At 41.9% G+C, this 14,076-nt stretch overlaps 1 protein-coding gene across 4 annotated transcripts; it reads left to right on the plus strand.

Moving 5' to 3' along the window:
* The first annotated feature begins 137 nt into the window (after positions 1-137).
* On the plus strand, positions 138-14,041 carry cc2d1b (coiled-coil and C2 domain containing 1B). 4 transcript variants are annotated; one of them, XM_076097146.1, is made up of 26 exons: positions 138-210; positions 483-621; positions 726-870; positions 1,461-1,564; positions 2,713-2,826; positions 3,230-3,376; positions 3,855-4,185; positions 4,488-4,606; positions 5,412-5,487; positions 5,682-5,765; positions 6,076-6,209; positions 6,614-6,686; positions 6,935-7,068; positions 7,142-7,262; positions 7,797-7,969; positions 8,413-8,538; positions 9,122-9,180; positions 9,446-9,562; positions 9,847-9,920; positions 10,207-10,265; positions 10,359-10,410; positions 10,626-10,725; positions 11,282-11,372; positions 11,447-11,569; positions 11,686-11,735; positions 11,989-14,041. In XM_076097146.1, the coding sequence occupies exons 2-25, from the start codon at positions 559-561 to the stop codon at positions 11,695-11,697; spliced, it is 2,631 nt and encodes an 876-aa protein (XP_075953261.1). In that variant the 5' UTR covers positions 138-210; positions 483-558; the 3' UTR covers positions 11,698-11,735; positions 11,989-14,041. The 4 variants fall into 4 exon arrangements, with proteins under 4 accessions (XP_075953261.1, XP_075953263.1, XP_075953264.1 ...); XM_076097148.1 differs by having other exon boundaries at positions 3,233-3,376; XM_076097149.1 differs by lacking the exon at positions 5,682-5,765.
* Positions 14,042-14,076: the final 35 nt, after the last annotated feature.

A 14,076-nucleotide genomic window follows, 5' to 3' on the forward strand; every position in this document is an offset into this window, starting at 1 on the left:
TTTTACTTATATGTATCCATGCATTGTATTCATTCAATTCAGTGGAGGTCAGGCCTGCTTTCGCCTCGCGGTTATTTCTGAGAACTGTACCTTTAAAATGAGCATTGGACGATTCCTCGCTTTGCGCATGCGTACTCAAACAAATCATGTCAAACCACAGAAATGAAACTGTTCCTCTGAAACCAACCTGAGGATGTGCTGAATGAGCAGGTAAAGACAACCGCGCTTTTAAAGCTGGATACACTTCTCCTAGATGTTTAGTAACAGTAGTCTTATATCTTATAAACTAACTTTTCCTGTTAGAGGCGACAAACATGGTCAGCTAACAGCTAGCCGCGCGGCTAACGTAGCCGTCAGTTGGGCAGCTCGTTATCACTCCGTCTGTTAGGGAGCCAACTGACAACCGCTCACATGACTCAAATAACTGCTGTCCGAGGCATTGCGACAGGAAGAAGATCATTTCAGTGTGTTTCTGTTTGCAGTTTGGGGATCGTTGGAGTGTCACTTAAGGGGCTTCTTAATTAAACAGCAAGCCACAACAACAACAACAACAACATCATGTTTGGTAAAAAGAAGAGAGCACCGCAGCCCAGAGGCCAGGGCGCTGCTGCAGCCAAGCAGGTAACAACAACAACAACAACAACAACAACCGTGGAAGGTGTTTATTGTGATGTTTTCTCTTGACAATAGCTAGGTGAAGTTGATCTCGTGCTTCGTGGTTGCAGATGGGTCTGTTTGTAGACCTGGACCCGGAGGAGATGATGATGGGCACGGAGGGGAATGTGGACGACCCGGACTTGGAGGCGGAACTTGCCGCTATTACTGGCAATAAAGCTGCGGCGGGAGGGAGAGCCAAGCAGAAGGGGAAAAGTGAGTTCAAAAGTCCTGTAGACAAGCCCTCTTATTAGTGAAGGGTACAAACACATCGAGATAGGATACGGGGCCAGACCTGTATCCTGTCTCGAGGGTGTTGGATGGGGTTGAGGTCAAGAATCTGCACAAGCCAAACAAGTTCTTCAACACCAAACCGTTTCCTTATGGACCTGTCTCTGTGCAGCTGTGAAAAGGGGAAAGGCCCTTCCTCAAACATGTATATTTTGTATTCAGCTCCTGCACAAGGTGTGTGTGTGTGTGTGTGTGTGTGTGTGTGTGTGTGTGTGTGTGTGTGTGTGTGTGTGTGTGTGTGTGTGTGTGTGTGTGTGTGTGTGTGTGTGTGTGTGGACATATCCTTTTGTATCCACTTCCTTTTGACCATATAGTATATTATGATCCAGCTATGTTGCTGAAAACCTCCTGCAACAACGTGACCATAAAATCTTTCTCCATATTTATCATCCTGGGAAAGTGGTTATGCTCTTTAGGCTCTATTTCCATTTGTATTATTACATCCTCATGTAATATATGTTGTTGATCTCACCCACAAACCCAGTGCGATACAAGTCATTATGTTTGTGTCGTAGGCCCACTGCCCATGGAAGACATCGCAAAAATGGCTGACGAGTGTATGAAAGATGTCGATGACGATGAAGATGACAGTGACCTGGAAGACGACGAAGATCTATTGGTTGGTTTTGTGTTTTATTATCTCTGGTCTCATGCCAGGGTTTGTGGCTGCCATTTTACCCAACACACGTTTTAAATACACTGGAATCAATACAAGTAGCTGTACAAACCCAACAACCAACAGTAGAGCCATCGAAAAGAGAACTGTACTGCCTCTGGGCCTTTTGGCCTTCGGCTACGAGATTTAAAAGTCGTGTTGCCTTCACACACTCACTGTGAGCTTGTAAATGGTGGATACCCAAGTATAGGAGAGTTATTGATGTGAAATAACTATGTTGTAAAAACAGTGGTACAGAGTTACTTCATGTTGCAACAGCAGAATTAACAAATATAGACTTATTTTAATACTTTGCATCTTTTTTATCTCGGCTTTTTATTTTATTGGGTCGCCAAACAACCATTTTCACACAGAGGGAGAATATCATGTCTTAGTGTCTTTGGTATCCTAAAGCGTTGATGAATTTGCCACTACATTGGTTCATGTAAGGAGTAGTTACAATAATCCCCAGAGCAATCCCAGTGTCAACATATTTAATTTATGGCGGCGTGTGGGAGGAGACCAGGAAGCTAGTGCAACGATCTGAGAACTGGAACTTAAGTCCTTTTAATTCTTGATGAACTGAATCGTTAAAGTGATTTTGTAGCCATAAAGATGATATTTCAACAAAGATATGGGCCAATTGATCCAGGCGCTGATCCTCCACCCAACCTAGTTAAACAACTGGAGCTGAACCAGCTCTTTTTCGTTGCAAAGTTGAGCTTGACAGAGTCAGGTGTACATGTTGTAACCTGCTGTGATGACCATCAGAGGTCCACCTTATGAACCATAAACCGGAGGAAATACAAAACCCAACCTCACCTGGTAGGCATGTATGTAAAAATAATGCTGAATAAATGCCTGTGCAAATACCACAGTAACTATGGTAATACTCCTAACATTCCAGTTTAATTAGTCTGTTAATTGTTGTTTATTCATTGATTTGAAGGGCCTAAATTTCATCACATGTTGGTTCACAGTTCACTTTCATTTGTCAAACAGCTGCATGTCTTAACGAACGGAAAACTTGTCTCACACGTCTGTAGTCCAGCCTTGCGTGTAAACAATCTGAGTTGGCTGTTGATCAGTTGCTGTGTTTTTTTCCCCTTCAGGCAGAGCTACAGGAAGTGGTGGGTGAGGAGGAAGCTGAGAATGCCGTACCTGTTTGCTCCACATCCTCTGCCACCCCTTCTCAAGCTGAAACACCAGAGTCGCCAGTGACGCAGGTACAATAAACATTGCTGCCTGCCATTAACTTGACACCAGCAGCCATCAAAATATGTGTCGAAGCTTAAACTATCGTCAGTCACAGGAAAGGGCTGACGTACTGTACTCCTTGCCCTCTGCTGGTTTACAAAATTTGAGATTTACGTTTCCCACTCTTTCTAGTAAGTATGTGCATTCCTGTAACACATTTCCTTATATACTTGTAATACTTTGTGTGCAGTATTTTAAACCAGTGATTAAAGATAAGATATAGATGTGTTGAAATGTTATTCCCTCTTTTTATTTATCTGTGGTAAACACTTTCTCAACACCCAGTTCTGAGTAATTTATTGACCTTTAGCGTAGATTTACCAGCTGTTTTCAGATCACGTTGACAGTACCTGCCTGTTGTTTTTGGTGAAGCAGCAGGACGTGAAGGTCTCCTCAGCAGCTCCGGGCAGCCTCCAGCACACCCTGGAGGAGAGAGCTTTCATGTACAAGACGGCCTTGCAAAACGCCAAAACTGCAGGCGAGACCTCCAAAGTCAGGAGATACGATCGCGGCCTGAAGGTGAGCAAAACTACTGCCGGATGACACGTTACGTGGTCACGGTGCAGAATTACATTTTACAGTATTGTCTTATGAATTGTTGTCTTATGATTTCCAAATGTCACAAAACATTTTCACCGGATTCTTTGGTAAAAGTTTCTAATTAGGGCTTATAAATTGTAACCCATGACTTTATTATGGTGACTAAATACTTTGCCTATGCTTTATCAGTGGAAGGCCAATAACAGGTATACAATGTTTATATATTTACACACGTTCACGGGTCTCTCACTCTCTAATTAGCCATCAATTCTGCATTTTCAAAAGTTGTTCTTATGAATAGTTTATAATTAATCTATAAAGCATTAGTAAATGATTAACTACCATTAATAAAGCCATTGGTTACAGTTTAATAACCCTTAATAAAGGTTGTCTCGCTACCGATTCATTGTATGAATTAACATATACAATTGCAGATTGTTATTGTTGCTCTCTACAGACTCTGGAGTCGATGTTGGCGGGTATTAAAAAAGGGAGACCCGTGAACGAGGCGGAGATCCCTCCTCCTGTTGCCACTGGAGCCCCGAGTGCCGCCTCTCGGCCTGCTGTTCCTCATCGACCAGCTCCCCCCGTACCCTCGTCGTCTGAACCCCCTCCTTCAGATCAGCAGGGGGAGTCGGAGGCCACGCCTGCCGTACCGGAGATCCTCGCCCCCAGCAGTGAAGAGGAGCAGTCGTCCTCTGCCGCCCTGCTCAGTCTGAGCGCCGTCCCATCTCCGGAGGAGCAGACGGAGGAAGCTGCCGTCCAGCCTCAGACCAGTCCCACAGATGGTCCGTGTGAGATGGATTACACAAAGTTATATCAGTGAACATATAGGATATTAGAGAAAGTATACATTCAGCACAACCCCAATTCATTGTTTGGCCCTCAATTTGAGACTAGTTGGTTAAATATTCGTGCATTACTTTAAATAATCCAGACCTCAATTCATACTTTGATCTTTCATCTGATTCCTCGTAATGTATTCCAGCACACGTTTCATCCAGTACGCCTTTACGTTGTGAGCTCCTTGATATAGAGTGAATGTGAGTTTTTCACTGTGTCATTTTGTTCTGTCCTCGTGAATCCACAGCGAACGAGTCGACCAAGACGTTGCTTTTGGAGAGGCAGAAAGAATACAAGATGGCAGCTCTGACAGCCAAGAAGCAGGGAGATGTGGAGCAAGCCCGGCTGTACTTCAAGACCAGCAAGGTGAGTAGAGAGACCACAACACTCAGTCATTTGTTTCACACCAAGACAGTGTCTCCTGTGCAGGAATTTGTATCGGCAGTGTTTTGAATAAATTTGAATCCCTTTTTTTATATATAGGATATTCAAATTTATCCAAAACACTGCTCGTATACATTTTTTTTCCTGGGTTTCTGTGTTGTGTGCCAGCATTTTACTCACAGTGAATCATTTAGTTTTCACATGGTGTTCACATTACTGTGTGGGGGAAATGTGCTCAATAGATGACAAGTAGTGTTACCTGACAACTTCCTTGTAGAATCTGTCGGATATTTTCTTTTGTTTTTGAAATTTCAAGACAAAAAACAAACTTTGAGCCAAATAAAATGGTTTCAATGATTTTTACAAACTTATGCAGGCAACCAGTGTGACATTCTTGACAACATACAATCATCGCTATAGTCTTTCACTTGTTAATCATATAGTTGCTGAGCTACAACTGTCTTGATCCTGTCTCTATTTTTCACTACAAGCTAAATACAGAATAAAGCCTTGTGTCTGCTGCAACTGGAAGCGAACATCCAAACTATTTTGCTCTGCAGAGCAAGTTTCTGCTGTAGGAATGTAGCAGCAGCTGCATGTGTGACAACAGACGCACTGTTGTGTTTTTAACCTGATGCTTGCTAAAGAAAAATAAATTGTGCGCTCTGTTGTCTGGGCCTGTTGCAGGATTTCCCTCTCAAGAATGTGAAACATGCCAACAATTTGGAAGTAGACAAAGACCATCGTTCTGTCTGAGAGTTTGGGTTTGCTGTACTTTGTGTTGCAGAAGTTCGATGCGGCGATTGAGGCGTTGGATAAGGGCCAAGCAGTTGACCTGGGTGGCCTTCCTCCGTCTCCACAGGGTGAGCAACACTGGTATAACGTGAGAGAAGTGGAGAATGCACAACCATGCAAACGTTATTTATACAGCTCTTTTAAAAACAGAAGTTTCAAGGTGACATGCAGAAGGAATAAACAAGTCGGTCGTTTCTCTGGACAGAAAGCTGTTGTATCTGCTTCTGCGTGTTTTCATTTATGCCGTGTTGTTGTATTTCAGCGACAGGTGGAGGCTCTGCTCCAGTGAGGGAAACTCCCTCAAGGCAAAACATAGATGTCGCCCAACTGGTTACAGCCGCTCCAGGTAGTAATATTGTCACGCTTGTGTTGCTGCAATGGCTCAAGTTCCTTTTTAACCAGTCGTGCAGTTCTTACTTCTCTTAGCAGTATTTAATATCGATCAGCTAATGTGAGCTTGAGGCTAAACATCAGAGGTGACGTCAAAGAGAAGAGAACGCGCGGCTCTTTTGCTCTATATTACACACACATCAGTACAAGGGAATCAAAACAACTTTTTGACTCCCAACCAAATCACCTCCACAGTTCTGAGTCAAGTTCTTAGTCTAATTTATTTATTTCTGAAGTCAATACTGAGAAAACATTGTTGCCCTCAGCCGCCGCCCCTTCGGCTCCCAAAGACGTGCTGGAGGCTCTCGAGCAGAGACGGGCCAAGTACGTGGAGGCGTCCAATCAGGCCAAAGCCGGCGGAGACGACCGCAAGGCCCGAATGCACGACCGGATCGCCAAGGTACGAGGAGAGACTCTCCTCCTGATGTGTCTACATCGACAGAACTCTACTGCTGATACTGTCAGGCTCTGTTGTGCCCGGTTATCTATCAGTCACACGTCTAGTAAATAGAATGAAACTGGCACATTGTAACAAAATAATCAGTTTTCATCGGTGAAGTGTAGTTTAAGTTTAGGCAATAGGAAATATAAAGTATGATAAAGTATAATAATGGTATGATAATGTCTGTGGGTATGAATAAAGAAAACCAGTACAGGCATTACCAGGAATGGACAAAACAGTATTGGCACCATTCTTAAAAACGCTCCATTTCTTGCACTACAGCAACAGATCGTTTCTTTTTTTACCTCATCACGGCAGCGTTTTAAAGATATTAAAGATATTGAACTTCTCTCCTCCTGCAGCAATACCAGAGTGCCATCCGAGCTCACAAAGCAGGAAAAGAGGTCAACTTTGAGGAGCTGCCGGTTCCCCCTGGTGAGATTCTTTTCTCATTAGTCTTTTTTTAGAGTTGAATGTAATTTACATTTCATTTTATGGTTCCACAAAAATTAATTTGAATTTTAGTTTTCCAGTTTTGTAGTCCTGGGGTGTGACTTTGTACTGTATCACTTATAACAGCTGTCAGTGAGCCAGTACTCGACCAAAAGAGTAAATCTAGAACGTAGCGTTTCAGAACTGTAATGCCGGTCTAAATTACAAATTAAATTAGTTTTGTTATTCAGGTTTTCCTCCAATCCCGGGCCAGAAGGAGACGGGAGCGGAGCAGGGATTCATTGCTGCTCTGGAGGCAGCAGATAAGCTTTCCTCCACTGATGATGCCGAAATGGCGAATGAAGAAGAAGATGAGGAGGAAGAGGTGGGCTATCAGCAGCACTTTACATATTTTATACAAAACCTTTTATTGATGCGGTGTTTTGTGTTTGTTGCAGTCGAAGCCAGAAGAGCCAAAGAAGCTCATGTTGGACGTCCCCACTGCAGGGCAAGGACGGAAGAGGACTCCGTCAGCTTCACCTGACGGAACAGCCACCAGGGGAGGGCTTTCACTATCAGGTCCGTCCGCAGGTCACAGAAGTCTCTTTCATTTCTGTGACCATGAAAATCATGAGTTCAAGGGATTGTAACTCTGTGGCAGTAAATGTTGATGAAAGTAGTATAGTAGTAAGATGGACAAAATCAACAAAACTCTACACTTCAATCACCTTCAGGTGTTAGTTTATTAGTTTTAATATAAAAGAAAACAAATAACACACCAATTAACATGACTGAAATGAACAATAGGAAATGCACACACGCAACAATACTTATTAGAGCGGCAAAGATTAGTTCATTAATGGATTAGTCGATTGTTTGTTATTTTTTAAGCAAACAATTCAAATATTCTCTGATTCCAGCTTCTCAAAAGTGATGATTTGCGGTCAGATGTGAGTTTAAATTGTACAAGAGCATAAAGCAAATTGGAATTGTCAGCTTAATCAATAATGAATATAATTATTAGTTGCAGCCCCGATGCTAATAATGTATCAAATGTCCAGACAAGAACAAAAACAACATTCGGTTTACTTTCTGTCTCTCTTCGTCCTGCAGCGGGTCAGCAGCTTGAGTTTCTGGAGGGCAGGAAGAAGCAGTACATGAAGGCGGCTCTGCAGGCAAAGCAGAAGAACGACATGGAGCAGGCCAAGATCTTCCTCCGCACCGCCAAGGGCTTCGAACCCATGATCGAGGCCGCACGCAGCGGCAGGACTGTGGACATTAGCGCGGTGAGCCGACGGGCAATTTACTCTGCAAATGAATCCATTTATGATTTACCTCGACCCGGCTCGGTGTTAGAAATAGATCTTATTCTCTCAGAACAAAATGAGCTTTGATGAGAGTATTGTGATTATTGTGACTGTTTTGTTACATTGTTGACAAAGTTTTTACTTGTTTTTGTGTCAGTAGCTAAGAACGTCATATGATAATTTGTCGTATGGCATAAAAACCGATGTATACAAAGTCATAGTATGTCATAGAATATTCTAGTTATAGTAGATCATAAAGAGTAATTCAAAAGGTAATAAACAGTCCTACAGTAGTATAGTATTAGTTCTAAAAGTATTAGATTGTATGTCATATAGAAAGTCATAGTATCGTCTGGCAACATTTACAGATGTTCATGTCTGATGTGAACACATGGCTGACCTCTCCGTTCTGTTTCCTGTAGGTGCCGTCGCCCCCTGGTGACGAAGACGAGGACTTCATCCTGGTTCATCACAGCGACGTGCAGATCTCAGAGAAGGCCGAGCAGCTTTACACACAGCTGGCCAAGATCCTCAAAGAGCAGTACGAGGTAAAATCACCCATTAGCTCATGTTTGAATTTGGATGAATGTACATTTCTCAAATCACCAAATTCTTACCTCAATGATTTTTAGAAAATGTTATCGTCCAAAATAAAAAGGTTGATTCCAAAGTGTGAAGTGTTCAAGAGCGTCATGTTCAGTTAGTGCAGGATGATAATAAGACTGATGTTTATCATCGTCATGCGTTAATCTGGTCATTGTAAGAAACTAGCAGCAGAAGGAAACAGAATAGAAACAGAGATTACATGGTGATAAGATATGGATTATATTAACAACGTTACATTTATGTTAATAACAGCAGAACTCTCAGATACTGATGTCAAGTATCATTACATTTTATTTTGTTAATGTATTTACCTTTTTAATGTAGTAATACCTGAGTAGACTTCATCATATTCAGGTTTCCCATCGACCAGAAGACACTTTAATCTCTCCAGAATCCAAATATGTCAGCTCTCTGATATTTATATATGAGATTTAGCTTTTCTACTCTCTGTCTCGTTGCTCCGCACTCTTCTTATTCATTTTCCTTGATATCTGACGTCGGTTCTTTTTCCTCCTCTTTCGTTAGAAATGTATGACTCACTCTAAGCAGTTCACTCACCTGGGGAACGTCACGGAAACAACAAAGTAAGCTTCCTGTGCAACTATTTACACGAACAATAAGACTGTTTATCTACTGGGATTAAATGGATGATCCACTCTCTACAATTATTCAATCATGTAGTCTATAAAATGTAAAAACAAATCGATTATGTATTCAAATCACACAGTGAACTACAACAGAAGGATGTTATAAAGTCCCCACGTAGAGTCGACTGATTTCTCAAAGATGTTTCCTCCTCGTGTGTGTGTCTGTGTGTGTGTGTGTGTGTGTGTGTGCGTGTGTGTGTAGGTTTGAGAAGATGGCGGAGAGTTGTAAGAAGAGTCTGGAGGTGCTGAAGCTGGCTCAGTCCAGAGGTCTGCCTCCTCCTAAGCATCACTTTGAGGAGAGATCATTTCACACTGTCAGGTAGGTGTTGCACTGCAAGGATTCTCACCAGCTCTCATTCATTATTAGTTATAAAGGTTTGAAAAAAATAGAAGCTTGCAGTGCCAGGGGTAGAGTCAAAGATGCCTTGTTTAGATATTTAAAATGTTTAAATATATACACTCCTTGGCCACGTTATTAAATTCACCGAAGCAATTTGAAGCATGTCTGACTTTACTCGGTTTGTATTTACAGTGGATGCAATAAATCACTCATCTATTTATCTTTCTTTTCATGCTTTCGTTCCTTCTTACTCTTCCTTTCAGGATATTTCCAGACCTGAGCAGCACCGACATGGTTGTTGTCATCGTCAAAGGGATGAACCTTCCTGCTCCTAGTGGTAAAAACCAAAACATTTATCAACCAGGCTTCATATACTGTACAGCAAGTCCACATGGCGTCTGCAAATACTGAAATAAATGCTTCTGAAAACACTTGAAAAGCAAATCTTGATTCAAATCGTATAGGAAGTCAACAGTTATTTTCATCATGTATTATAGTTTCAAGTGACACTAAAATAGACTTTTAGCTTTATGTCATTTTGGCCTTCTGTCGTTAACCAAAACCTTCTTGCAAAAGCTCGTACTGGTTGACGCTTTGTCGTAAACTTTCTCTTTCTCCTTCAGGAATTCAAACAAACGATCTGGATGCATACGTGAAGTTCGACTTCCCCTACCCCAGCGCGGTAAGAGACTCACACTGCCCATCGTTTCTAGTTCTCATTCAAACAGGCGACTTCTCTCCTTAAAGTGTTTGGTGTCTGTGTTGTTGTCGACAGGAGCAGCCGCAGAAACACAAAACAGCTGTCATCAAGAACACGAACTCCCCAGGTGAGACACGAACAACATCGCTGTAGATGTGTGGGGCTCATATATTCGTATGAACGACGAGGATCTGCTGCGGTGATGTTTAAATAAAAACAAAGATGCAAACAGATGTATATGGAGAATAACGATCAGGTTTATTGCCGAGTAGGTTTTCACATATTTCGTATATATCTCTCCATGTGAAGTTTCATTTCATCTGTGATCTCTTTCAAACTAAGAATACAACCAGAGCTTCACCCTGTCGATCAATCGGAACCACCGCGGCTTCAGGAGGGTGGTGACGTCTAAAGGCCTCAAGCTGGAGCTGCTGCACAAAGGGTGAGTCACACACAGCTGCTCCCGCTGCAGGGAATCGACCTCACGCAGCTGCAGTTTGGTGATCCGCCGCCGCAGCTGGTTCGCTGTCACAGAACGTGATGTTTTTCTCTAAATCTGTGGCTCAAATCTTAGGAGTGGAAGCTTCGGTGGAAAAAAATAAAAATACATACAAAAAAAAGATGTTTGCAAAATCACATCAGCACGTCCCGTTGAAGTAGAGCTATTTATTTGTGTTTTTTACCAAAACAAAACTCCAAAACGTTCTTTTACAGCAACATGTTTTGGTACAATTGAACTTTTCAGTGTTTATTTAGACATAAGAACCCTGAAATATTAATGTTACAAATGTTTAGCCCTTGCTGCAAGTGGATTTTCCTGCTTGAGTGGAAGGAGAGAATGCGAAAAACACAATATATAATACAATATAGCAGCGGTGTGTCAGCCAGCTGTAAGGTAGTTTCCCACATTTTAGTTGCGGGACTAAAACATGTAATTTATGTAAGTAGGGAAAAAACCAGCTGTGTGTTGTTCAGTGACGCCGTGTTTCGTCTCACAGCGGTTTCTTGCGGAGCGACAAGCCGATCGGGACGGCCCACCTGAAGCTGGAGAAGCTGGAGTCGCAGAGTGAAATCAGGGAGATCGTAGAGGTGAGTTAGATCGAAGACAACACGAGACGAAGCTGATCGAGAGGAGGAGCTCTACTTAGTGTCTCTGTTGTCAGGTGATGGACGGTCGTAAAGCCACAGGCGGTCGTGTTGAGGTTAAGATCCGGCTGCGGGAGCCTCTGAGCGGACAGGACATGCAGAAGAGCACCGAGCGCTGGCTGGTGATCGAACCGTCACAGGTAACATGAGACAAACGCTGTTGGTGCTGTTGTGTTTGCAGCAATGTCGTCTCAAAATACACACCCGAGATTGTGTCAAGAAAACCGTCTGATGTTGGTTCTTTTTATCTCAAAAGGTTCTCTTTTAGATGCTGCTGCAAGATCAAAGAGGATTCACAAGATAAAGGTAGTTGTCTTCCAGTGTTTTTGTCTGAATTGAATGAAAATGAAGTGACATGTTTGACATACCAAAGATTTTAACGCCTTTGGACAGAGCCAGGCTAGCTGTTTCCAGTCTTTGTGCTAAGCTAAGATAAGCAGCTGCTGGCTGATCGTCTAACTCTTGACATCAAGCCTTTTACTATTCTCTTAAGTAGGTGTCAGGATGCATTTGGGTGTATTTGATTCATCTGACTGATAACAATTGATTTATCTTGCAGATTAAAGGCACTCAATCAGAATCACTTGGAGGAGGACGGTCTGTTCTTCAGTCTGACCTACGCGAGTCTGTGACTTAAAACTTTTGCACATTTGGGAGACACGAGAGCTCCTTTCACACTGCGGTCCACCAGGAGGAGACATGGAGCTGGTTTACGGCCGGCCAGCGTGTCCGTCTTCAGTCCGACGGACGATTACTTGTTGTTTAAACTGACGGTCTCGTCCCTGGTGGTTAGCACAGGCTGAAGAGACTGAAGAGTCTCCTGGAGGACAACAGGCAGCGTGTCCTCCGCTAAGAGGCTCCGTGTCGAGCTAACCATGACTTAAGTTAATATATATATATATATATCACAGAATGTGTACATATTCCTCATATTATTACAGCTCTGGTATCTAGAACTGCACCTATGCACTAATACCAAAGTAATCACTGTTGCTGTAAAATCCTGCATATTTGAAATTTGCCTTTCAGCAGCCAAACCTGTTAGGATGACGCCAGAGTTTAATGTGTGACGGGACTGCCCCCCCCCCCCCCCCCCGACACATTTCATCTGGTTTTCAGTGTGAGAACGAAGGCAGACACAGAAGCTCTGAGATGTTTTTATAGGAGTAAGCCAAGTAATGATGATGATGCTATACAAGATACGGTGATATGATTATGCTGAAGACCACACTCCCTTTTGTTTTTTGGCACCTTTGACTTTGGTTAGTAAGTCCTCTTGACTGCGGTCACTAAACTGCTCTCTCACTTATCTGTGGCTTTAGCTATGTTACATTTATATCTGTCTGTTTTACACGGAACAGGACACATCTGAGTTTAGCTCATCTTTAATTGGTCACGTCTGAAAAGCTAAATTAAGGAAAACACCCTTTATTACACATATATTATAAGATGGTGATATTTTTTTAAGTAAACATGATCGGATGACTAAACTTTGATAGTATCCTGTACATATTTTACTTAAAGGAATAGTTTTAATGCACTTGTTTTCTTGCAGAGAGTTAGATGAGAAACTCGATGCCACTCATGTTCATGTGTTGAATATGAAGCTAGATCCGGAGGAGACGGCTCGTCTGGCTCTCAATACACATGTGTATATACATAACTACACATCTAAAGCTCGCTATTTAACAAGAGTCCAGTAAGTGATTAAAGTTTGGACTCCGCCATGCTTCCAGTCTTTATAAGCTAATCACTTCCTGACTTGTTCCGTATTCAACACACGAACATGAGAGGTATCAATCTCATCAAGCTCTTGTCAAAAGAGTGCATTCCCCAAAATGTGTAGAACTACTTTTTACTATGAAACAGCCTCTGAGTCTTGGGATGATTCTTTTTCTTTTTTAAGGGCCAGTTCACCCAAATTACAGGAAGACTTTCTATTTTCTGATCTGCTGCGGTTTGAAAAATAACTGGAAGACGATGTTGGGATTGAAAGTAGATTTTTTTTTTTACCCTTAGAAATAGTTTAAGGAAAACAATGAACTTCCAATCTCAACTTTAATGGACAATAAGTCTTTAAAGTGAACATCAACCGATGATTAGAAAAAGAGCTGAACAGCTGCTGGATGGACCTCACAGTGAGAACTGTTTGAGTGAACTGAGCCTTTACTGCAGCCTCGTAATAGATGTTCAGAAGCCATAAACACACTGAGCCAACATTAATACCATTTTCCAACTGGTTGACCTCAAAACTGTCGACATTTAGTGAGACGACACTTGTCACAACATTTCAGTTTCTCCTTATAGAGAAAACATGGATCAATGCAACCTGAAGTTTACCATAAACATTGCCCTTAATAATGAAAACATACGGTTACCCATCATTTTATTTTGTTAAAACACTTGTTTACAGAGATCGATGCTGTTTGTATTTACAGAATGATAACCTCTGTAATAATAATCTGTAAAACAGAATCAAGGCTTCATTTTGGTTTTAATTCACAATTCATTTGCCTGTCCCGCTTCAAAATATACCAATTAAAATGATCTTGTTTTTCATTGTAACGTATTTTTCTTTGAGTAAAAAAATAAAATCTGATTTCGCAATAAAACTTTTGAAGAACCTGAATGAAAAGGCAGAAACTAC

Source organism: Anarhichas minor, unplaced genomic scaffold (genome assembly GCF_050575085.1).
Source record: "Anarhichas minor isolate MPS153535 unplaced genomic scaffold, ASM5057508v1 ptg000024l, whole genome shotgun sequence".
In the NCBI taxonomy this organism is placed as follows: Eukaryota; Metazoa; Chordata; class Actinopteri; order Perciformes; family Anarhichadidae; genus Anarhichas; species Anarhichas minor.

Bases quoted from the DNA above. Each gene is read 5' to 3' on its own strand.
- cc2d1b (XM_076097146.1), top strand. From the start codon at position 559: ATGTTTGGTAAAAAGAAGAGAGCACCGCAGCCCAGAGGCCAGGGCGCT. The intron at 4,607-5,411 runs GTGAGTAGAGAG...TTTGTGTTGCAG, and splicing joins TGTACTTCAAGACCAGCAAG to AAGTTCGATGCGGCGATTGA. The intron at 10,411-10,625 runs GTGAGACACGAA...TTTCAAACTAAG, and splicing joins CAAGAACACGAACTCCCCAG to AATACAACCAGAGCTTCACC.